Consider the following 26,082-nt stretch of genomic DNA (forward strand, 5'->3'; position numbering starts at 1 on the left):
GTGGTCCATGCTGTGTTTAGAGTCAAGAAAGATTTCTTAGGGAGGTTTTTCAGAGATCTGCTCCAAGGGTGGATAGTCATGAGTGGCATGGAATGTGAGAGGAAATGGGCCAGCTTTTGAAGGATTATTCTGCTCCAATGGTTTGGAGGTTCACCCCTGAAAAAATACAGAACCCTGATAAAGTGGAAGAATATTTTAAAGAAAATCACTGTGGCAGTTCCAGAGAGAGGCAACTTATTGCAGTGTGCTGGGCCCTGGCTACTACTTATTGGACACTGCTTGTCATTAGATGGCACCCTCAGGGGGAGAGGAAGGAAAGCAGATCAACAGGCACTGTGTCCACTCAAACTACAACTGAACCAGAGGGACAACCCATGCCGGCAGCAGTCGCTCCTATAGAGAAGAAGAAATCCAAGACGAAATCAGTTCATGTAGTAAGTGATGAGGAGGAAATAGGGCCCTCACAACAGGAGGAAGAGGCAGGGCCAAAGAAAATCACCCAATCCTTATTCCTGAGTAAGCTGCAAGATATGTGAAAAGATTTCAACTGCCATCTGGGTGAGCCCCTGGTGACCTGGCTGCTCTGATGTTGGGATAGTGTAGCCCACAGTTGGAAACTATATGGTAATAAAGCCAAGCAACTGGGATCCCTGTCCAGGGATGCAGACATTGACAAGGGGTTTGGGAAAAAGATAGAAATCTTCAGCCTCTGGAGGCAACTCCTGTCAAGTGTGAGGGAAAAGTATCTTTTCCAGGACAATCTATCAGTGCACCAAGGCAAGTGGAACACCATGAAGAAAGGTACCTGGTACTTGAGAGAATTAACTGTGTTGGACATACTCTATAAGGATTCAAGTAATGAGCAGTCCCCTATAGATCCAGATGAAGTCCAGTGTACACAAACCATGTGGTGGAAGTTCCTGTGGAGCAGAACACACTATCATCATATGCTAACTCATAGGCAGTGATGTCATGGAAAGAAGACCAAACGGTGGATAATTTGGTTGTCCAACTCCAGCAATATAAAGAAAGTCTCTCTTTTCCCCTTTGGGCCTGTGTCTCGTCCATGGAAAGACTGTCCAAGGACCTCCAGCAATTTAAAGAGGAAATGTCCCATGCCTTGCCAGTACAGACCAATGTCTCTGCTATTGGGAGCAAGTGACTTCCTGCTCAAGAGAGGATTCACACAACAAGGTAACCTGTGATTTTTACCTGCATGACCATGGAGAGGGTATGAGGAAGTGGGATGGAAAACCCACCTGTGCCCTAGGAGCATGGATATGTGAGTTGAAAGGAAGAACAACCACTGCAGGAAATTCTTAAAGGATAAATGCTGCTTCAGTTTCCAGTGGGCAGGTCCTCAGACAAAATAGAAGGGCTGATGTTACTTCTGATTCTCTTGAAGGGACCTCCAGGTCATATTTACAAGAAGTGAGTAATGAGTACTATGACCAGGAATAGAGGGGTCCTGCCTCCATCCAGGTGGAGGAAAGGGACAATCGGATCTACTAGACTGTGTGGACCTGATGGTCTGGCACATCAGACCCATAAGAGTATAAGGCTTTAGTTGACACTGTCACACAATGTACCCTGATGCCATTGAGATATATAGGGGCAGAATCCATCTCTGTTTCTGCGGTGACAGAGGGATACCAAGAGCTGACTGTACTGGAAGCCAAAGTGAGCCTGACTGGGAACAAATGGCAAAAGCACTCTATTGTGACTGGCCCAGAGGCCTCAGGCATCTATGGCATAGATTACCTCAGGAGAGGGTATTTCAAGGACCCAAAAGGGCACCATTGGGCTTTTGGGATAGCTGTTGTAGAGACAGAGGGAATTAGACAGCTGAATACCTTGCCTGGTCTCTCAGAGGACCCTTCTGCTATTGGACTGCTGAGGGTTGAAGAACAACAGGTAGTGATCGCTACCACAACAGTGCACTGTCAACAATACTGCACCAGCTGGGACTTGGGGATATTAATGCAATTTATTACCAATAAAATCAGAGCAGGATAATGAGAAGTAAAACACATCTTAAAAACCCCTTGCCCCAACTTCTCCATCCTTCCTGGGCTTAACTTTATTCCTGATTCTCTACCTCCTCCCACCCCAGCAGTACAGGGAGACAGGGAATGGGGGTTACAGTCAGTTCATAATCTGTTGTTTCTGTCTCTGCTTCCTCTTCAGGGAGAGGAGTCACAGAATCGTAGAATTAACTAGGCTGGAAAAGACCTTTGAGATCACCAAGTCCAACCTATGACCTAACACCACCTTGTCAACTAGACCATGGCACTAAGTGCCATATTCAGTCTTTTCTTAAACACCTTCTAGGAACAGTGACTGTACCACCTCCCTGGGCAGCCCATTCTGATGATCAATTACTCTTTCTCTGAAGAATGTCTTCCTAATGTCAAAGCTAAACTTCCCCAGGCACAGCTGAAGATTGTATTCTCTTGTCCTGTTGCTGGTTGCCTGAGGAGAAGAGACTGACCCTCACCTGGCTACAACCTCCTTTCAGGGAGTTGTAGAGAGTGATAAGGTACTTCCCCTGCTCCAGCGTGCCATCCCTTCCGTGGGAAGCAGTCCTCCATTAGCTTCTCCAACATGAGTCATTTCCACGAACTACAGTTCTTGATGAACTGCTCTAACATCGGTCTCCTTCCACAGCACCATCCTTCAGGCACAGCCTGCTCCAGCATGGGTCCTGCACAGGGTCACAAGTCCAGCCAGCACCCTGCTCCAGCACGGGCTTTCCATGGGGTCACAGTCTCCTTCAGGCATCCATCTGCTCTGGCATGGGTCTCCTCCATGGGCTGCAGGTGGATCTCTGCATCCCCATGGTCCTCCGTGGGCTACAGGGGCACAGCTGCTTCACCATGGTCTTCACAACAGGCTGCAGGGGAATCTCAGCTCTTGTACCTGTAGCACCTCCTCCCCTTCTTTCTTCACTGACCTTGGTGTCTGCAGAGTTGTTCCTTTCTCATACACTCACTCTGCTCTTCTCTGGATGCAATTAATTCTGTGCAATAATTTTTTCACCTTCTTAAATATGTTATCATACAGGCATTGCTACCACCTCTGATGGGCTTGGCCTTGGCCAGTGGCAGATTTGTATTGGAGCTGGCTGGCATTGGCTCTGTCAGACATGAAGGAAGCTTCCAGCAGCTTCTCAGAGAAGCCACCCCTGTAGCCCCCCCCTCTCCCAAAACCTGGCCACTCAATCCAGACGTTCTAATCTGTCATCAATGAATGTTGCAGTGAAGGTTTTCCTTTTTCTCTTCCATCATTATTTTCCATTGTTTGCATTTTTCCTCAACTTCTTATGAGTATGTTTAGTTTTTCTGGTGAAAAGACTTTTAATTGGCTCTCACTAGAGTTTAAGATGCTTTATATGCTTGCAGTCTGTGATACATGAAGGGATGAGACCCACCAGCAGAGAGAGAGTGAATCTGAGATTTTATTCAGAAGCATCAGTATATATATCTTTACTCCTAAGAGCTTTCTTTTTGGTTACAGCTTACAGATGTAATCACAGTTCTACAAGAAATCTGTCCTCTTGACATTTTCCAGTGTTCCCTCCAAAGCCATGGTAAAGGAGGATGAAGAGTGTATAGTTCTATGTTGATGTAGAAGTAGAAACTAGTTTGTCCAGTTCTGTCTCAGGTACAGCTGTCCAGAGATATGCTGCTGCTGCTGCTGGCATTGCTGCTGCTGCTCTCTGTTTAACTCTTTCCTTACACCAACACCCGTTACTCCAACAATTCCCCCTTTTCTATTTTTTTGGGTCATGTACAAAGCAAGTGCAACCATGGCTTGTTTTTGTGTACCTTTAACGGCTCTGAATATGTTGGAAAGGACTAGACAGAAAATTTAAAAAGATATCACTGCCAGACAACCCAATCTAATAAAACCCCAAACTCATAAATTTATTCCTGAAAACCAGTTTTTCAGATTTAACCTAGTAAGATCATTTTTTAAGTCTGTCAGCACCTTTTGCTTCTCCAGAGTTTGCACATCTCTGAGTTGATCTTTTAATTGAGTGTGAAGTGAGTGGATAGCTTGTATTAGGGCTTTATCAAAGGCTCCTTGGAGGTGGTTTTTGATTGTTTCCTAATTTTGTTCCATTTCATTCCATGGACAAGGAGTGACACATAAAGAGTTATGTATGTGTTCCCAATTGCAATGTAAAGATATGTGTGTTTTTTGAGCCTCAACTCTTTCGCCAATCCACAAAAGAGCACTTTTTAAGGCATCTAATCTGGTCATTATTTCCTTGTCAATTTGCTCTCCTGTTTGTAACTCTTTCATAATATTGGTTAGAGCTTGTCCCACAGTGTGGGCAGTTTGAATGGGATTAGTTAAAGCTGCAACAGCTGCAGAGGCTGCAGTTAAAACTATTACAGCAGAAATGATGGCAAAGATCAGCCAACTGAGAAATTTGCGAACTCGCTTCTTACTCTTTTGGATTTCCTCCTGGAATAGTCGAGCCAATTATGAGAGTCTGTTTGTCCTTCCCAAGCCCTAGTCAGATTTACAAGTACCCAAATTTCTGGTCTTCTCTTAAATGTAAGAAGGACAGAGAAGTTATTCATATCTTCATTGGTTACACGATTTAAAAACAAAAGAATTAGCATACAGAAAATACAAGCCATTCCTATAATCACTTGAAAAATCATTACCTAAAGCAAAAACATATGCGTGCAAAGTACAAGTCATTAGTGATTGTTTCTTTAGCACTGTCAAATTTGTTAGGGTGGCACTCTTGAACAAGTTCACCTAGTATATGGTATTACCAAAGGCAGGTAACAGCATTTTCCACAGATGCTTATGAACATGTGATTGATTACTACCTAGATAATATTGAATCAATGGTCTGGCCATTCCACCATCATGCCAAACAATGCTGTGGTTTGACTTTTAGAAGGGAAGGATGGTTTTATTTGTTCCCTTTTCTCTAAGGATACTGTGTGGTCCCCAGTCAATTATTTTCCCATACTGTAAGAACTGTTGTTATAGATGTTGTCCTAAACATGATGTCCATTCCAAATGTCGTAAATTGGAAATGGACCTAAAACAACATTTGGGATAATGAGGTGGAGTGGCATCCACAGGATTGTTGGAGATGAACAGAATGGTCAGTGATGTAATAGCAGTCAAATTTTTTCCTGAGGATTTGTATATCAAGTGCAATTGCATAGAAAAATTGGTACAAGGTAAAGGTGAAAAGGTACTCGTTTGATTCCACATAAAGTAAATAGGCGGTAAACTAGTAACATAAGAAGCATTGGTAGCATACATATTTACAACATCCTGATCTAGGGAAGGAAGCCAAGTTCCTCCTACCCATTCTGTTCTATTGTTGCTGAGGGGAGGTTCTGGATCCCATCCGGTCAGAGGCTGAAACAGCAGTGTGTTGAAAATGTGTGCCCAGTAGATTGTTCCTTCCACCATATTCTTCTGCAGTATAGCAGAAGAAAGACGACAAGACTCATTGTTGTCATCCTTGGCTGGTTTTGATGTATCTCACTGTAATCCAATATGGTCCTATGGGCAAAAAACCACATCCATAACCTCTTCCCCAAGCTAACAGTGGAACTGGACCTTTCCACTCACCACTGTGTACATTCTTGTATGTAACTTCTGGGTGAACTCCTTCTCTATCAGTTGTCTGACCTGGGTGCCTTTGATGTGCAGTGAGGTCATCCCTAGTGGAAAGATTAAAAAAATTTAAAACATAGGTTGCTTTATCAAGCTGCTCCTGAGGGAGCATGCCTATGGGATTCCCCCTTTTTTGTTTCAGTAGCATGTTTTTCAATGTGCAATGTGCCCTCTTCACTATGACTTGGCCCGTTGGAGAGTGCGCAATACCTGTAACGTGTTTGATCCTTCAAGTGTGGAAAAAAATCTCATATTTTTCGAGATATATATGCAGGTCCATTGTTTGTTTTTATGTGTTGAGGAATGCCCATAGTAGCAAAGGCATGCAGCCAATGTCGGGTGGCATCTCTTGATTTTTCACCTTTGTGAGCTGTTGCTACTATGAAACCTGAAAAAGTATCAATGGAAACATGCACATATTTAAAAATCCCAAAACTTGCTATGTGGGTAACATCTCTTTGCCAAATATCATTAGGTTTTAACCCTCATGGGTTTGTACCTAACGCTTGCGGTAAGGAAAAAGTTTGCTGGCATTGTGAACAAGCATTCACTATATCTCGAGCTTATGGCAAGGTTAAGCCAATTTTTTTTGCCAGTGCTCAGGCATTTTGATGATAGAAATAATAAGAAAGTTTTGCCTGCCCTAATTTTTGTAGCATAGTGACTGCCATAGCAAGAGCATCTGCTCTTGCATTACCTTCTGCTATATGTCCAGGCAGAGTGGTATGTGACCTAAGGTGCAGGATGTAGTATTCATGAGACCTGTGAAGTAAAAGGTTATACAGAGTGGTTAATAACACGAAAAGATCTTTGTTAGAGACTTCCTTCAGGAATGAATGTTCTATTCTCTTGACAATTCCTGTAACATAAAGAGAGCCAGAGACAATAGGTTCTTGTGAAAAAAGACAAAATGCTTCTAACACAGCTGCCAGTTCGACTAGCTGGGTAGATCCAGGTTGGAAAGTTTTTGAGTGTTCCCATTGTCCTGTCTAATTTTTCCACAGGGTCACAGCTTTGTGTGTTTTTCCTGATCTATCAGTGAAAACAGTTTTTGCATCAGGAATAGTTGTTTTTGACTATAGACATCTTGGTTGGAAGGGAAGTTCTTTGAAGGACTGCAACAGTGCATGTCGAGGCATCGTGTGAATAAACTGTCCATTGTAGTCTGCAAGGGCAATTTGAAATGACAGTGATTCCCTGAAAAGATTCTCTAATTCTGCCGCAGTAATAGGGAGATGTATCATTGCCAGATCATATCCTGTTAGGCTCTGACATCAGAGTTGTCCCATCAACAGTGATTTGCGGAAAAAAAACCTAACTCCACAACTTGTAAAAGTTGTAAAGCCGGTATGTTTATTACAGCAGTGGATGCATGTGGGGATTGTCCCCCCTTAAAGAACATGCGCACCCCTGAGAACTCCTGATCCTTTTTTATTCCCTTACTAGTACATATGCATAGAGCTTCACAATAGGTTCATCCATATTCATTTTACTGGTTTTGCGTTACAACTTGCAATTAGTCCTTGTACAGAGAACAGTCTTTGTACAGAGGACTCTCTGGTCACTTTGTCTGTCTCTTGCAGAATCAGCTTTGGGTTTTTTTTCTTTGTTTCAAAGTTTAAGCTCTTTTATCTCTTCAGCTTGGACATTCACATTCTTTCTCCTCGGCTGAGGCAGTTTTTACGAGCGCAGCAGAGCTAGCAGACTAAACAGCATATTTTACCTATGCTAGCAAGCTACTAATAATTCAAAGTGGCACATTTCATCTAAATCCAAATGGATTTCTACCCTGTTAAATTTCCACTCTGTTTCAACAGCATTCGAATAATAATTTCAAGTTGAGTTGTTATATTTTTTGAAATGGTGTGTGGCAAGAAAATCCATTCTAGCAACCAGAGATGACGTTCTTGCACATCACATTGTCCCATAAGAGCATAAGATTGGAAAGATTGCAAAATCAGGAACAGCTGAAAAGGCAAATCTGGGTTTCAACATGTGGTAAAGGACTTGTTGATTTTATCACTTAGAGTCTCTAAAGCCTTTTGGGCAGTTTTTGTCAACTGCCTAGGGCAAGAGAGGTCTGGGTCCCCTTTTAACAATTGAAATAAAGGAGATAATTCTTCTGTTGTAATTCCCAACAAAGGGCGAATCCAATTAATGGTTCCCAGTAACTTTTGCAAGTAATTCAACATGCGTATGTTAATTTTCAAAGGTACTGGCTGTGGAGTGACTCTTGTTTCAAGCAGTTTTAAGCCCAAGTATTTCTAAGGGGCTTCTGTTTGAATTTTGTCTGTGGCTATGCACTGACCTCTGCTGGTGAGTGTTATTTTTAAAGCTGCAAGGCAATCACCCAATAGTGTTGCGCTGTCAGAGGCAGCTAAAATATTGTCCATATAGTGATACAGCAAAACAGATGGATATTTATGCCATATTGGCTGTATTGCTGAATGAATGACAAACTGACAAATAGTTGGACTGTTTTTCATACCCTGGGGTAGGACAACCCAGTGGTGTCATTTCATGAGGGTTTCATGATTGACAGATGGTAAAGAAAAGGTAAATTTAGGTGCATCGTCAGGATGTAAAGGAATTGTGAAAAACCAGTCTTTTAAATCAATTATTGCCAATTCCCAGTGTTCAGGAGTCATTGTGGGGTTAGGTATTCCTGGTTGTAATGACCCCATAGGTGACATAACTGCATTGACTGCCCTGAGATCCTGTAAAAGTCTCCACTTTCCCAATGTCTTAGGAATAACGAAAATAGGAGTATTCCTTGGGCTGGTGGAGGGGACTATGTGACCCAGTTGTAGTTGTTCTTGTACAAGGATTCAGGTTTGGTGAAGTCGCTTGCCTCTTAAGGGCCACTGGTCTTTCCATATAGGCTTATCAGTAAGCCAGGTAAGTTTCAGGAGCGGCATTTTGTCAGTGGCCCCAATCAACAATGTGTTGAAATGATCAAGCCCCATTGAGTCAGTAGATCTGGCACCACAGAGTGCCTGGGATTGAGAGTACATACTCTTGCAAGGTGGCTGTCTTGCCTTCTGGTCCAACGATGTGTAGTTCTTTGGCCAATTGCCACGGTATCTGATGTCCGCCGATTCCAGTGGCAATCACTGTAGAGGGTGCCAAGGGCCAGTCAGGAGGCCAGTCCTTCCACGCTATGATGTATACATTGGCTCCGGTATCACCCAATCCTGTAAAAGACTTAAGAATCTATTTGGCAGGTAATGGCTGTTGTGTTCCAATTACTTTGGACCAAAAGATCTGAGGAACACCTGTGCTTCCAAAGTTCCCATTGTTTTGTTGCCGCTGCAGTATTGGCACTGGACACGCAATTGCTAGCAGTGGTATGAGTTGTGCCAAGCATGTTCCTTCAGGCACAGTGCAAGGGGGGTTAGGAGTCCAAGCCATAATTTTGATTTCCCCTCTATAATCTGCATCAATAATTCCCAGTAAAATAAACAGTCCCGTTTGAGTGGTAGAAGAATGACCCAATAATAAAGCATGAGTTTAAAATGGTAGTGGGCCAAAACCAGCAGTAGGTAATAGATGGACAGAAGTGTCTTTTAAGACTGTTGTAGAGTTGATGGCCAAGTCCAGGCCGGCAGAGCCTAGGATGCCCCTTGCCAGACCTGAGTTTGCATTGGGAGTTGGCTGAATTGGGCCCCATTGGGTTGAGGTGCACCAGCCTGCATGCCCCTGTTCAAGTTTCCCTGCTTTTGGAGTGCGTTGCCATCCTTGTCAAACTTATAGTGGCATTGGTTACTCCAATGAAGGCCTTTTTTGCAGTGAGGACAGGGTTTATTTGTCTTTTTACTAGTTTTCTGTCCCTTTGGGCATTGTTTCCAAATATGCCCCTCATCTCCACATGCAAAGCACTTAACAGCTACTTTAGCTGCCTGCAATTGCTGGTAGCAATTAGTTCTGCTTTATATTGTTCTGAGCTGATATTATCACATGCTTTGATGTAATCACCAAGTTCAACATCGGCACAGTTGTGTATTGAATCTAGGGCTTTTTTACAGGCATTATTAGCATTTTCATAAGTGAGGGATTTTAAAACAGCATTGGCTGCTGCTTGCATTTCAATTTGCCACCTGACCACTGATTGCAGTTGGTGGATGAAGGAGATATATGGTTCCTGGGCACCCTGATGAATGGCCGCAAATCCTGGCTCTAAGTTTTTTGTATCAGGTACTTTCCTTAGAGCACACAGTGTAATAGTTGTGCTTTGGTCCCATACCTGGGGTTGTAATTGCAGCTTGGCACAGGCAGTGGCATACATGCCGGTTCCTGAGAGCTGGGGTGATGTAATATTAAGTGGCACATTTTGATTACCAGTATTTAATGCCTGGGTTTGAGCCAAATCTACGAATTCCATCCACCACACAGAGTATTGCCCCCTGTTAAAACAGTTTTAAAAAGAGATTTCCAGTCCACTGGTAGCATGGTATGCAATTCAGCTATAGCATCTATTAAATTCACAGTAAAGGAGAAATGCAAGCTCTTTTCCTTCACTGATTTCCTTAGTTCTTTAACCATTTCAAAGGACAACTGTTCATGATGTGGGTTTTGATTGCAATGTATTACAGGCATAGCTTGTAAAAAATTCAGTATCTCCCTCTTGTAAACTCTTCTGCGGCAGCTGTGTATAAACCATTTTGGCTCAGGTTCAGCAGGTAACATGTCCTGATGATCATTAACAAGGTGAGATGTGGCATAGGGAGGAGGATGAGTGGGTGAAATGGTTGCAGCTGCTTTTCGGTGTGCTGTCTGTAATATTTCTTCTGCACTAGGAGTGGTGGCTGCCATAATGCATACTGGGGTCAGAGGAGGGTATAAATCTGGTTTTTGGTCAGGATCGACTGGCCCTGGATCAAACGGGTCTTGGCGTTCCAAATCATCATTCTCAGAAAGGATAATGGTGCATCCGAGGGTACATGATCCACTTCCTTAAATTGCTGCAAGGCAGAATAGATGACAATGCAAATCACAATATCATCGGGGTGAACATCATCTATACCTTATTTCTTCCTCCAATTCTGAGCTCACTCTCTGGTGTGCCTTAATATGCATAATTGATACCTTTTCAGGCATCTGAACTGCTTCCAGCAGCCGGATTATCTCTTGCGCATGTTTCATGTTTTTTCCTTGTGGGGTCAGCAGTCCCCTCTCTCTCCAGACAGCTCCATGTGCGTGCACAACTCCGAATGCATACCTCGAGTCTGTATAGAGGATTATTCTCTTTCCTTTTGCCATTTCTAAGGCACAGGTCAGTGCAATTATCTCGGCCTTCTGCACAGAGGTGCCTGTTGGTAAGGGTCCAGATTCTATTACCTCTTTGCAGGTAGTGACTGCATATCCAGTATGTCGCTTTCCACTGGCAACGTAGCTACTCCCGTCAGTGAACCAGGTCTCTGTATTGTCCAAAGGAGTGTCCTTTAAAGTCTGCGCGGCTGGAGTAAGTAGCTTCAGTAGTCTCCAGGTAATTGTGCTGTACTGCTTCTCCTTGATTTCCACTGAGAAAGTAAGCTGGGTTGATAATATTACTTACATCTCTACATCATCTTGTTCTACCAGGATGGCCTGGTATTTCAGGAACTTCTGTGGTGAGAGCCAGTGGCCACCCTTTACTTCCAGTACTGTGGACACTGTGTGGGACTCTAGTACAGTCATTTTCTGTCCCAGGGTAAACTTGCGTGCTTCTTGAATATTCAGCACGACTGCTGCTACAGCTCTGAGGCAACCTGGCCATCCTTTGGCCGTTGCATCTAGTTGCTTGGAAAAGTAAGCAATTGCCCTCCGATATGGACCCAAGACCTGAATCAATATTCCCAGGCAATTCTCTGTTTTTCAGGGGAAAATAGAAAGAATGGTTTACTTTCATTTGGAAGTCCCAAAGCTGGAGCTGACATGAGGGCACTCTTTAGCTGGTGAAAGGCCTGTGTGGCTTCCTTTGTCCACTGGAGACCTCTATTTCCATTGGCAATAAGAGCATAGAGAGGTCTGACAAGCAGTCCATAATTATAAATCCACAGCCAGCACCACCCTGCCATGCCTAAGAAGGTTCGGAGTTCCTTTATTGTCTGGGGTTTCAGATGGAGCTGAAACAAGCGGCGAGCCAGGGCCCGGGACAAGCGGCTCGAGTGCGAGTGGTGTGGTTCCCTCTTGTTCCACTCCCTTTTCCCCTTTTTCTTCTTTTTTACTGGTTTTCTGTCCCATTTTTTTCCCCCAAAATCTTATCTATTCATTCCATGCCTTTTTTTTTTTTCTCACTTTCTCTGACAACCTGAATACTACCTTCTTTCAACTACCCATGCAAAAAAAACCTTTCTCTCACAAACCATTCGACATAATACACCTCCTTCCAAAGAAATAAAGCTCAAAATAAACAATCTACATTACATATCTTCCACTCATTTCCATTTACTCACCTTTATCTCTCGCTCACTCTCACTCACATTCATGCCCTCAAGCCTGTTCATTCATACTTCTGGACTTCACAATACTGTTACATATACTTTCATTCGTGCACACTTACTTTTATTTTTCACTCACTCTCACATCTACATTTAGCTCAAAAACAAACAATCTGCATTGCATATCTTCCACTAATTTCCATTTACTCACCTTTATTTTCCACTTACTTTCGCACACACATCCACACCCTCAGGCCTGTTCATTCATACTTCTACATTTCCCTTTATTTTATTGCACAGAGGAAGGAAACGTTAGCAAACCTCTTAGACTTACACAAAGGGATTTCTGTTGCCAGAGAATCGTGAATGGTGTAAGCCCCCCACCCTGACCCCTTCCACCTCCCCGAGGTTTGGCTATCCCTCTTCCCTAGAGATAGCCTCAGAGTCAGGGGTTCGGACCTCCGTACCTTGCCCAATCTGGACTCCCCACACCCCCTCCCCCAGGGGGAATGGGTTAGACGACTACTTTGCGCAGCCGCGGTGCTAAAAGGTCCTACGATACTGAGCCATCCTTGCTTTGGGGGCAGCCTCTCTGGGCTTCAGTACCGCTAGGCCTCTGGGAAGTGCCCTGAGTTTGGTTGCCTCTGGTGCCAATTCACCTTTGAGGCTGGCTGCATGCGACTCACACTTGGTGCGAGTCACAGCTTCCCCCTCACGCCCAGGGGAACAAGGCTAGTTTTGCGGGTTTTGCCTCAGTTCCCACCCGTGGGGACTTGTTGGTGCGGGACCCACCCTCGCATACACAACAAGAAGATACCTTTTAATTCACCTACTAGGTGTTGCTGGCCAGTGTTGGTATTCTTGGATATCCCTCAATCTAGCTGTGTTGTCCAAAGCAGAATTTTTAGGGGCCCCTCCCACACATTTTACCTTTTAAATTTTTTTTCCTCCAATTAATTATGCCAAGAAAACCCTCTTTTTACCTTTTATTTTACCTTTTTTTTTACCCCCCCAAGGGGTCCCACTCTTTCCCTGAGACCCAGTCACGGTTTTCCCCAGGGGGATTCTCTCACTCTTTTTATCACTCGCTTCATCTCTTCACTGGCCGTTTTTCTAGCGAAAAAGACAGAAACGCAGCATGGGAGACTACTGCACTCACTTAGCAGGTCTGGGGTAACCAGCCCGCCTCTCATTCACATGCATTCATCCCCCCTTATCCACCCCGACCCAACAAATACTTACCTATCCCTTGTCCTTGGGTCTTTGTTCTTCGTGTACACTTTGGTCTTAGGGGCTAATTACTGCGGTTTTAGGGAATCCTTTCCCTTTTCTTCGTTTTATTGTCTCCTTTTGTCCATCGGATTGTAACCTGCATCTGTCGGCAGCACCAGGGGAGCACAGTGAGGCTGCCTAATCAGGGCAGGACGCGTCTCCCTCACTCTGACTCTCCTAACGCACCGGCATAGAGGTGTTAGCAACCATCCTCTGCTACCATAATTGTGAAAAACGCCAATCACTTGGTTTTTAAATTTTTAAAAGTTTAATAATAAAAAAATAGTTATAAAAATAGTAATACAATTAGAGTAATGAAAATTTAGAGTTAGGACAATTACAAGACAATAAAAAGCAAAGAATTACGGACGTCTGGATGCTCTCGGGCACTTAAGCCCGATAAGCATACCTTGTGAAAAAAAGGAATAACCTTTAAAAGCAACAGCCTGTTGCATATTCATATATCTCATACATGATGCATAAATTCCTTGCAAATTAAGAACTTTTCTGGTTTTTGTCAACTTCTTCCTCTTAATCCTGGTGGTTCCATAAAGACGGAGAGAAGGTGGAAGAATGTTTGTCTTTTCCGATAATGAGGCAGTAATTCTTTATGGGCCCCCATCACTGCCATCTCTGTGTGAAGAGTTTCTTGATTATCTCATCTCTTGCTTGAGCTAGTAAAAAAAAAAAAACCACATACATAGGTTCTATTTTAACTACAAAACTACATTTACCATACTATTAAAATGTTAATACAGCACTTCTAATCAATATAGCATAATACATATAGTATTCAATTTAATATTTGCAAAAAGCCAATCATAAAATACGCATTTTTCACAATAGAGAAGCTTTGTGATCACCATTTTCAACTTTTAAGGTTAGTAACTGTCAAATTTGATCCCGAAATGAAACAGAATTCATATCCTGAATGGTATAATTTGGTAATTCAACTGTCAGCCAACAGACAAAGTAGACTAGTTGCTTATTTGGGAACGTAACATTAATGAAAATATTTTTAAGGTGTTTTAATGTACTCTTTTGGTGAACAGACAGCTTTGCGTCCATGATACTGCTGTTTTAAAAGCTGTTTGTCCAATATCTACGTCTAGACACAACGCTGCATGAATCCCCGCTGACACAGAGAGCACAGGGAGCCGGGGGGGGGGGGGGGGGGAAGAAGCCGCGGCGCCGGGAAGCACGGCTCCCGCTGATTTTTCTTGGCTCCTGGAGGCACGGGGGGATGTCCCACCGCCTACCTGCTTCCTGGCTTCAGGTACCTGTCCCGTGCCGTCCCCACCCCCGAAACGCGGGCTGTGTCGGCTCAGGGCGGCTCCACCCGCCCTGGAGCACCGACCGGCAGAAAAAAAACACACAAGCCCGCTTGTAACACAAACTATCAGCGCTGGGTCCTAGCGCCCCCGGCAGGCACAGTTTCCACGGTCGCAATGGTAAAACTTTCCCCTCCCAGCTAGGCGGTTTTTTTTTTTCCGGGATAACACGGAGGGGTCTTACCGCTCCTATTGGATCGTGGTCGTCGTGCGTCACAGCGTCAGGAGTCCTTGCCCTGGGTCGGCTTGCTTCAGGCGCTGGCAAGGTCCCGACCTCACCCCCATCACTTACAGCCACTCAAAAAGCAGCTAATAAGTAACAGGGTAGTTGAACTTCCCAAAGAGCTTTTGAGACCCTCAGTTAAGGGCTCCAGCTTCTGCGTGGGCTTTTAATATTTCATAAAACATCCACATTGGGGGCCAACTGCAATACTTACCCCCGAAACCCCCTGGAGTTATAAGGCTAGCACGGATTTGAGAGAGCTTTGGGGGGAAATATTTCAGGGTTAAGGCAAAATATTCCAAAAGAGGCTCTTCACACTCTTCTGCTCCAGCATGGGGTTCCTCCCACAGAAAACAGTCCTTCACAAACTTCTCCAACATGAGTCCTTCCCACAGGGTCCAGCATGGGTCCCTCTAATGGGGTACAATCCTTCAGGCACAGGCTGCTCCAGCATGGGCTCCCCCACAGGGTCACAAGTCCTGCCAGCAAGCCTGCTCCAGCAGGAGCTCTTCTTTCTGCCATGATCTTGCTCCAGGGCAAGCTTCCCACAGGGTCACAGTCTTCTTCAGGCATCCTGCTCTAGTGTGGGGTCCTGTATGGGCTGCAGGTGGATCTCTGCTCCCCTGCGGACCTCCATGGGATGCAGGGGAGCAACCTGTGTCTCCATGGTCTTCACCATGGGCTGCAGAGGAATCCGCTCCAGCACCTGGAACACTTCCTCCACCTCCTTTTTCACAGACTTTCGTGTCTGCAGAGTTGTTCCTCTCATATTCTCACTGCTCTTCTCTGGCTGCAATTGTTTCTCCACAATAGCTTATTTCCCCTTCTTAAATATGTTATCACAGAGGTGTTGCTACAACCATCAGTGACTGACTTGGCCTTGGCCAGCGGTGGGTCTCTGTTGGAGCTGACTGGAACTGACATGGGGGAAGCTTCCAGCAGCTTCTCACAGAAGCCACCCCTGTAGCCCACCACCCTAACCTTGCCATGCAAACCAAATGCAAGAACATATCATAAAAATAGTCTGCCACATATCAGAAAGAATAGATGGCAAGGAAGAAACCATTGTTTAGGAAAGTTAACTAGTTGTTTATGCATAAACAAAACAATAGTTTTATGTCTCACAACTTTTATATTGCTAACATCGACACAGTATTTGAATGCCATCCATGCAGAATTAATAAAAGTAAAATCAAACTCCAGCACAATTCAGGAACTCGGTGTTTTCTATCTTTCAACATCCAAGTAGAGCTGGCTGAAATTTTTCCTCTGAAATGAGCTGGCTGAAATTTTTCCTCTGAAATAATTTTCTAAGGGAAAACAGGCTATGTGTATTTTCAGAATGTACTCTTTGCTGAAGTGAAAGCTTTCTCTAAGATACTTTGTGCCTCCTAGCAGAGAAACCCTGAAGTTTCATGTCTTCTTGATAGATTGTCAGATATATTGCCTTAGAACTAGGACTTTCAGACTCCTCAGGAGCTGTAATTGTCTATCTTGGCTTTCTGTTTCTTTCCAGACTGGCCATCTCCCTTTCTGATGGGACTATCATGGCTAAAAAGGGTTAAAACATTTTATTTCTGCTGTCTCTAAATGACGTTTCAGAAATTGCATTCATTACTAAATTTTGAAGTCTTTTTGTTTGTGTCTTTCATAAAAGAAGAATTTGGAATTTCCTGAGAACAGGTTTTGGGTGGGTAACTCTGGTGATGTTTCTCCTAGGAAGAAGTATATATTTATCATGCCACAGCTGTAAGTTTGCTTGTGTGTTATCTGATTAAAACAATTATTTTTATTCAAAGAGGCTATTTAATTGAAAATGGTAGAGTGTAGGAGTCTTTGTATATATTGGACACCATCTTGCATGTTTTTTGGCAAAGAAATGTCTGGTGCCAACCAAAATCTTAATTTACAGAATGGCTGACTTCTTTGAGAGTAAGAGCTACTTTCATATCAGCTCTGAGTTGACTTATCCAAATTCTTAAATGCCTTTCCAACCTTCTATTTATGGCCTTCAAAAAAAAGTCTGTGACATATTTCAGTAATTACTTTCTAGAGATCCAGAGCTTTTTTATAACTTTCCAAAGTATTGGTCATCTATATAATCTATATTATATTCCTAGAAATCTATATTTAATGACATGCATGTGTGTTGTGCATGGTGTTTCTGTTGGTTGGTAGGTTTTAGCATTTCTGGTAGTAATGGTTTGTATGCGATCCAAAACTGTAGTTAGTACGAGTGTATGCAATCAGATGGCACCCTCCAAAAAAGATGTGTCTGTTCACACCCATTCCTGTGTGAAATGTTTGAGCTTATAGTGGTTTCAGGGGGTGTTGTGGAGGAAACCTGCCTGTGGTGTGAACAGGTGAACAATCTCCTTTCACTGGTGGCTGAGCTTAGAGAGGAAATTGAAAGACTAAGGAGTATCAGGGAAAGTGAAAGGGAAATAGATTGGTGGAGTTCAGCCCTTCCATCCTTGAGGGAGGCCCACCAAAAGTCAGAGGACTCCCATGCCTCTCACTGTCAGACAATAGAAGGACACCTGGTAGATCAAGGGGAATGGAAGTGGGTACCTACTTGAGGAGGTAATAATAAAAATTCCTCCCGACCCCCACTCCCAAGCCAGGTGCCACTTCAGAATAGGTAAGAACCCCTGGATCTAGAGAGTCAGACAGATGATTTAGAAGAAAATTATCTGCACAGTGACCCTCCCAATACGATTAATCTGTGAGAAGGATCACTACCTCTAACATCAAAAAGGAAAGAAGGGTAATTGTGGTGGGTGATTCCCTTCTGAGGGGAACACAGGGCCCCATATGTTGACCGGACCCACCCCACAGAGAGGTCTGCTGCCTCCCTGGGGCCTGGGCACGGCACGGGATATTACTGAGAGACTTTCTGGGCTGATTCAGCCTTCTGATTATTACCCACTGCTGATACTCCAGGCTGGCAGTGATGAGATTGAAAAGAGGAGTGTCAGGGCAATTAAAAGGGACTTTAGGGCACTGGGACAAGTAGTTGGTAGGACAGGGGTACAGGTAGTCTTTTCCTCAGTCCCTTTGGTGGTTGAGAAAAACAGTGAAAGGAACAGGAGAGCTCACATTATCAATAAGTGGCTCAAGGGTTGGTGCCATTGGCAGAATTTTGGATTCTTTGATCATGGGGCAACTTTTACAGCACCTGGCCTACTGGAACCAGATGGGCTCCATCTCTCTGTTAAGGGTAGAAGGTTTTTAGCTTGTAAACTGGCAGAACTTGTTGAGAGGGCTTTAAACTAGGTTTGAAGGGGATGCTGTTGGGCTGTCTGGAAGCAGGCCCAAGGGTGGTAAGCCTGAGATAGGAGTGAAATCAGCAGCCCAGCTGAGTTGCATGTATACTAATGCACGCAGCATGGGCAATAAACAAGAAGAGCTGGAGGCCATGGTGCAACAGCAGAGCTATGATGTAATTGCCATCACAGAAACATGGTGGAATGACTCACATGGCTGGAGTGCTTCACTGGATGGCTACAAGATCTTCAGGAGAGATAAGAAAGGGAGAAGAGGTGGAGGGGTGGCCCTTTATAATAGGGAGTGTCTTGGTTTGAAAAGACAGGTGTCTGCTTAAGGAAGGTAGGAGCCTCCTCTGAAATGGAAAATGTAAACCCCCTCCCTCCAAATTATTATAATTTTGAAATTAAGCGGCTCTCAGGCAAAGATACGGGAGCAGGAATAACAGTTCTTTATTAGGGAAGAAAAGGGAAAAAAATAAACAATGCAGTAATACAAAACAACACTGTCAGAGTCAGATTATGACCTGACACCCTGTGGGTCAGGGTGTTGGTAGCAGTCCAATTGAAATGGTGGCGGCAGTCCTCCTGGAGTGACAGATGTGGTTCTGTTGAAGCAGTGATCCTGTAAAATGGTGTAGTCTTTCTATGAAGATCCAGTGGTGGTGTAGATGGGCCTGGTCTTCCTTGGAATCCAGTGGGAAAGGGCTGCTCCTCTGGGAATCCAGTAGAAAAGGCTGCCCTCGTGTCCCAAAATCTCAGATTATATCCAGGAAGGAATGCTTGGCTCCTCCCCCTGGGCAGAGCATCTCACAATGGGATGATGTAATTTTTCATCAGTCATGCAGTGAGACTCAATGGCACATTAACAGAACATATTTCCCAGAGGGAGGATTGGTATGGAAGAGATAAAGAAAACTGCCTAATTAACAGAAGATAACTGCCACACCTCTAACAGATGGCAAATAGAATACACACTTATCTTGCAATCCAGGACAGGGAGTCTTTGGACACCATAGGTATTGAAACTAATGATGACAAAGTTGAATGCCTATGGGTAAGAATTAGGGGGAAGGCCAATAAGGCTGACATCCTACTGGGAGTCTGTTATCCACCCAACCAGGAAGAAGTGGTGGACAATTCATTCTATAAGCATCTAGAGAATGTTTCTGGATCATCTGCTCTTGTTCTTGTTGGCGATTTCAACCTGCCAGACATTTGTTGGGAACTCAGTACAGTTGAAAAGAGGCAGTCCATGAAATTTTTAGAGTTTGTGGAGGACAACTTTTTGTCGCAACTGGTGGGTGAGCCCACCAGGGGAGGGACTGTGTTAGATCTGTTATTTGCAAATAATGATGGGTTGGTGGGAGATGTGGTGGTTGGCGGCCTCTTGGGGCATAGTGATCATGAAATTATAAAATTCACAATATTTGGTTAAGTCTAGAGGAGCATTAATAAGACTTTTACATTGGACTTTCGGAGGGCCAACTTTGGCCTATTCAAGACACTTATTCAGAGTTCCTTGGGAAGTAGTCCTTAAAAATAAAAGAGTTCAGGAAGGGTGGACGTGCTTCAAAATTGAGATCTTGAGGGCACAGGGACAGACTGTCCCTGTGTGCTGTAAGACAAGTCGACGAGGCAAACATCCAGCCTGGATGGGCGAGGAGGTTTTGGAGGAACTCAGGGATAAAAAAAGGATGTATTATCTTTGGAAGGAGGGTCGGGTTTCTCAGGTAGTATTTAAGAGGGCTGCTAGAGTATGTAGAAAAAAAAATAGGGAGGCTAAAGCACAGTTTGAATTTTAAATGGTGACTTTTGTAAAGGATAACAAAAATGTTTTTATAAATATATTAATGGTAAAAGGAAGAGTAAGACTGACCTTTGTTCTTTATTAGATGTAGAAAGGAACTTTGTTACTGCAGATGAGGAGAAGGCAGAGGTGCTTAATGCCTTCTTTGTCTTGGTTTTTAGTGAGAAGACTTGCCTTCAGGACAACTGTCCTTTTGGGTGTCTCGATGATATCAGGGAGCAGAATGGTCCCCCCATTATCCAAGAGGAGGCAGTCAGAGAACTGCTGAGCCACCTGGACATTCATAAATCTATTGAACCAGATGAGATCCATCCCAGGGTGATGAGGGAGCTGGCAGATGAGCTTGCAAAGCCACTCTCCATCATTTACCAGCAGTCCTGGCTCACTGGTGAGGTTCCGGATTACTGAAAGCTGGCCAATGTGATGCCCATTCATAAAAAGGGTGGGAAGGAGGATCCTGGGAATTATAGGCTGGTTAGCCTGACCTCTGTACCAGGTAAGGTTATGGAACAGTTTATATTGAGTGCCATCACACAGAACTTACAGGACGACCAGGGTATTAGACCCAGCCAGCATGGGTTTAGGAGGGGTAGGTCTTGTTTGACCAACCTGATCTCCTTTTATGACCAAGTGACCCGCCTTGTGGAGGCAGGAAAGGCTGTAGATGTATATTTGGACTTCAGCAAGGCCTTTGACACTGTCTCCTACAGCATACTCCTGGAAAAGCTGGCAGCCCACAGCTTGGACAGGTGCACTCTTTGCTGGGTTAAGAACTGGCCCAGAGAGTGGTGGTGAACGGTGCTGCATACAGCTGGCGGCCAGTCACCAGTGGTGTCCCTCAGGGGTCTGTGCTGGGTCCAATTCTGTTTAATGTCTTTATTGATGACATGGATGAGGGGATTGAGTCTTTCATTAGTAAGTTTACGGATGACACTAAGCTATGATTGTGTGTCAATCTATTGGAGGGTAGGAGGGCTCTTCAGAGAGACTTGGAACGGTTGAATAGATGGGCTGAATCTAACAGGATGAAGTTTAATAAATCCAAGTGCCAAGTCCTGCATTTTGGCTACAATAACCCCCTGAAACATTATAGGCTGAGGACGGTGTGGCTGGATAGTGCTCAGGTGTAAAGGACCTGGGTATACTGGTCGGTAGCCAGCTGAACATGAGCCAGCAGTGTGCCCTAGTGGCCAAGAAGGCCAATGGCATCCTGGCTTGCATCGGGAACAGTGTGGCCAGCAGGACCAGGGAGGTCATCCTTCCCCTATACTTGGCACTGTTGAGGCTGCACCTTGAGTACTGTGTCCAGCTCTGGGCCCCTCATTTTGGGAAGGATGTTGAGACGCTTGAGTGTGTCCAGAGGAGGGCAACTAGGTTGGTGAGGGGCTTGGAACACAAGCCCCATGAGGAATGACTGAGAGAGCTGGGGTTGTTTAGCCTGGAGAAAAGGAGACTCAGAGGTGACCTTATTGCTCTCTACAACTTCCTGAAAGGTGGTTGTAGTCAGGTGGGGGTTGGTCTCTTTCTCCAGGCAGCAACTGACAGAACCAGAGGACACAGTCTCAAGCTGCGTCAAGGGAAATATAGGTTGGATATTAGGAAGAAGTTTTTTACAAAAAGGGTTCTGGAATGGTCTGCCCGGGGATGTGGTGGAGTCACCATCCCTGGATGTGTTTAAGAAAAGACTGGATGTGGCACTCAGTGCCATGGTTTAGTTGAGGTGTTAATGAATGGGTTGGACTCGATGATCTTTAAGGTCTCTTCCAACCTTGTCATTCTGTGAATTCTGTGATTTAGTGAGTGGTTTGTGTTTAGCACACTTCAGATGTATGCATCTGATATCTCTATACATTGGCAGCTTTTATTTGCAAAAAGAAAATTTTTAAAAGTTTAATAAGGGATAATAAGGGCCAAAATAACAGTGCTGGTTGCTTGGTGACGGCTGGAGGCACATTGGCTAACCATAGCAACTCATATACTTTTTCTATTGCATTGGTCAAATACATATACATAAAGATAATATATATTCAAACATTTCTTTGAACTCGTTTACATGTTCCAGGAATTCTTTAGCTTAGTTTGAACCCCGACCCGCCTTTTTAGAGTACATGCAGTAATCGTGGATGTGGTTTTGAAGGTCACGTGTCACTTCCTCACAATGACCCCCTGTTCTGTGGTTTCAGTAGGTGATAGTTATTGATAGTCGAAGGGTCAGTAGCAGGGGTCCTCATCACATCCATTCCTTAAATGTTATCTGACCATGCAGACGGTTTTAGCTATTTCCATTATTGTAAGTTTACCACAAGTACTTTAAATCAACATCAGCTATTTCACAAATGTCTGAGTTATTTTCATTATTGTCAGTTAGTTACAAAAATAAAAGCATTAGTTATTATTTCACAACTACAGCTACTTCTGCAAAAGTTAACATTATAATGCACAACACATAGCATCCACTTTAATAGTTGGGAAAGCCAAAACTATAATATATGTTTATCACACTGTCCACAAACTAAAATATCACCCATAAATGATGTTCTGAGGATATGAGCTACACAGGGGCCAGGGCATTGGCCACAAAAAGCTGACAAATTATACTATATCAAAAGCCGTTATAAGTGATTAAAAACTGTACTATATCAAAATCGTTATGATTAATAATAAATTGCAAAAGCCAATACATAATAGTGAAAGACAACAACTACATAGTTATTTATAACAAAGTCTTTCTGGATTGTAATGTGAGAAAAGACTGCTCACTTAAAAAATTTAAAGGGTTTATTAAACCTTAACAAAAATGCAACAGAAGGACTAAATAAGGAAAAGCAGGCCTGGGTACTGCCTTTGTGGCTGCCCACCACATGGCTGGCTCATCTTCAAGATGGATGCTTCACCTTTTATATCTCTAGCCCCTCCTAGAGCCTTATCAGTTAACTCCTTCCTTGCTGTCCAGTGGTAGAAGTCACTTTCTTACATTCTGATAGGAAGTCAGGTGCTGCCTTAGTAACAAGCCAACCTTCCCAAATCCCTGGATTACCAAGACTGTCCCATGATAACACATACTAGGGGGAGCATATTGCAGTAACATAACTATACATTTATAAAACTTCTTTTACCCTACATATAAAGTTTACCCCTGAATTGTGAGAGCCAACCATTTACTCATCTATAACAGTAACAAGTGTTTTCATAGTCATTTCTCAAAAAACAAATAATTTCTTAGAAATATTTTGCTTTGTCTTAGATACTGTTCTTGCATATTTTTTAATATTTAACTGTTGCTACTCTTTTGAGAGACTGTAATGTTATGGTTAATGGCTTAAACATTGTTATGAAGTACTTTTTGCCCATTATGGCAAAACTGTATATAAAAATATAGTTGAAAAAGTGTGGTAGTGTGGTTCATACAACAAATGTAGCTTGAAGTTTGGCAGTCCATATTAGAACAACTGTATTGTGTTTGTGTGGCCAGGTTTTGGCAGCAGCGGACTACAGGGATGGCTTCTGTGAGAAGTGCTGAGAGATTCCTCTATGTCCAGCAGAGCTAATGTCAGCTGGCTTCAGGACAGACTCTCTGCTGGCCAAGGCTGAGCCAATTAGAAATGGTGGTAACGCTTTTGTGATAACATATTTAAGAAGGGGGGAGGAAACTTCATGAGAGAAATTGCTGCCAGAGAGGAGTGAGAGTATGTGAGAAACAATTCTGCAGACTGCAAGGTCGGTGAAGGAAGGGGAGGAGGTGCTCCACATGCTGGAGCAGATTCCCTTGCAGCCTGTGCTAAAGACCATGGTGAAGCAGCAGTGCCCCTGCAGACCATGGAGGTCTTCTGACTACATATAAATTACACTTTATATCTCCCAGTTCTTGATATCTTGCTGGTTTGTTTTGCATCTCTTTCCTGAAGTTTCCCTTCTTTTTAAAGAGCAGAGACCAAGTGTCAAAACAAATAGTGGGATGAGTCTGTTTTCTCTCTCATGTTTCAGTATTAAAATGGTAGTTGACTAGTGATGCTAGTGTATGAAGGCCAGAGAACTATTTAGAGAATGCAGTAAGCCTCATTTTCTATTTGCTTTCAGGTGGAAATGGAAGTATCTTACTGCCTTTCATTCTTCACAGGGTTACACATCATTTTGGAATGATTGCATCTCCTCGGGATTGCGTGGCTGTATGTTAATTGAATTGGCATTGCGAGGGCGTCTTCAGTTAGAGGCTTGCGGAATGAGGCGTAAAAGTCTATTGACAAGAAAGGTAAGTGGAGGAAACTGGTCACATTTACTTTTGTGTCATGCTTCAGGCAATATAGTAGCTATAAATTAAGGGTGATTGTAACAAATACCCTTTTTTTTTTCTTTATATGGGTGTTGAAGGTTAGGATTTTTTCTTTTTTTTTCTTGCTGTCATGGAATTTTGTCCTATTTGTAGCTAAGAGATAATAATGACCAGTGCTTAAGAGAGACAAAAGATGTAGCCAAGGGGGAGGGGGAGGAGTGCAGCTGGAGGCACTATCTTGGCTGGGGGGCTTTCTCTTGGGAAAGGCAGAGATGCTGTGAGATTTTGGCTGGGGGGTGAGGGGATGGGCTTGGCTTGTCTCTTGCTCTCGGGATTGAAGGGGAGACAAGCTGCGGTCCCTGTAGGAAGAATTCGCCACCACTGCATGGTTCCATCTCCTGCTGTCTTCTCCTACCATGAGTGAAGCTCTGCTCATAAGAGCAGCCATTGGACTGGGACCTTATTAACACCCTACCTCACTGGAAAGGGCCCTCACCATCTATTCGGATGCCTCAGGGAAAAACCCAGTACCCCTCCCCCCTCTAAGAGAGCCTCTCCCAACCACGTTTGGGAGCCTGGCTGCTGCTGCCCAGCTCCACCCTTTCTCTGCCACTGCTCTGGGTTTTTGCTACGCTGTAACTCCTCACCTCCTGCCTGCTGGGACACCCTGTGGCTCCTGCTACAGCTGCAGAGTTTCGGTTACATTTTGTTTGCCACTCCAGGGTCTGCTCGCCTCTGCCATTCCAGCTTGCTGCTTCCAAGCTTCCTGTTACAGCTAATTTCGCTATCTGGAGGGGCACCTGGACTGGCTGCCCCTGTCAGATTGTAAAGGAAGCCCCTTTTCAGTATCTTCCACTGGCTGTGCCCACCATTACCCACATAAAGAAGCAACTGAGCTCGCACCACAGTGCCCCCTGCAGCCACATGAGCGTTATCACAGCTGCCTGGCCAGGAGCCAACAGTGCCCCTGCCAGCTCTGATCATAACTACACCAAAGGGGAAAGTGCTTGACAGCTGAGAGAAGGCTATGGTTGGGTTTCTGTTCTTGTTTGTTGTTGCTGCCATTGTTGTTGTTTGTTTGCCTTGTTATACATATACCTACTAGCAAAGAACTGTTATTCTTTTTCCCATATCTTTGCCTGAAAGCCCCTTAATTTCAAAGTTAGAATAATTTCGAAAAAGGTGAATCAGGGACTCATAAAAAGAGGATGCTAGACAGGAACGAATGGAGATCTGAACCAATGTGGTTAATCATACGTTCTCCCTTTATTGTTCATACGATGGTAGTTTATATACACTTCAAGATAGTTTACAATTGTGAGCACACTCTCATTGGCAAGCAAACATTGTTTGTCTTTGTCTTAAGGTGGTTAAAGTTTCACACTGCAGACCTATACTAATTCACACCTAGAAAGCTCATTATACTGTGTTACACCTTCACATAATTTCTAACTGCGCCACAGAATTATTTCCAACTGTGCCACAGGCTTCAAGGCGTCACCGAGGGTCGTATCTGAGGCCTAGGCTGGGGTAGCTCAACCTTCACTCTAAATGTACAAATCATGTCCTCTTTCTCTCAGAAATTCTGCTACAAAAAAGGGCACATATTTTCCATTCCAAGGGAGGTTCCCACCTTCCTTGGCAGACACCTATCTTTCAAACCAAGACAATGGGGATAGGGATTCTGAGTAGCAACCTAAGGTAGGTACAGAGTTATTACCTAAAAAGTTTTAATGGTGAGCTGAAGTACCTTGTAAAATCTTCTGCATTTGTTCTCTGTTCCTGTTTGTTCTCTTGATGTGTTCATGCTGCACACAGTCAGTTGGCAGTGGC

The 26,082-nt window shown here is 43.9% G+C and overlaps 1 protein-coding gene and 1 long non-coding RNA gene across 2 annotated transcripts in view; one reads left to right on the forward strand and one right to left on the reverse strand.

Moving 5' to 3' along the window:
- The window catches only part of LOC137464283 (uncharacterized), a 335,322-nt gene that overhangs the window by 296,852 nt on the left and 12,388 nt on the right, over window positions 1-26,082 (reverse strand). The window lies entirely within an intron of this gene.
- The window catches only part of LOC137464280 (Golgi phosphoprotein 3), a 118,660-nt gene that overhangs the window by 9,043 nt on the left and 83,535 nt on the right, over window positions 1-26,082 (forward strand). Inside the window, exon 2 of the mRNA XM_068175569.1 lies at window positions 24,097-24,228. Within this exon, the coding sequence (XP_068031670.1) occupies window positions 24,097-24,228 (132 nt within the window). The remainder of the gene's footprint in view (window positions 1-24,096; window positions 24,229-26,082) is intronic.

The sequence above is a fragment of the Anomalospiza imberbis genome, chromosome W, assembly GCF_031753505.1.
Source record: "Anomalospiza imberbis isolate Cuckoo-Finch-1a 21T00152 chromosome W, ASM3175350v1, whole genome shotgun sequence".
NCBI classification, from domain to species: Eukaryota; Metazoa; Chordata; class Aves; order Passeriformes; family Viduidae; genus Anomalospiza; species Anomalospiza imberbis.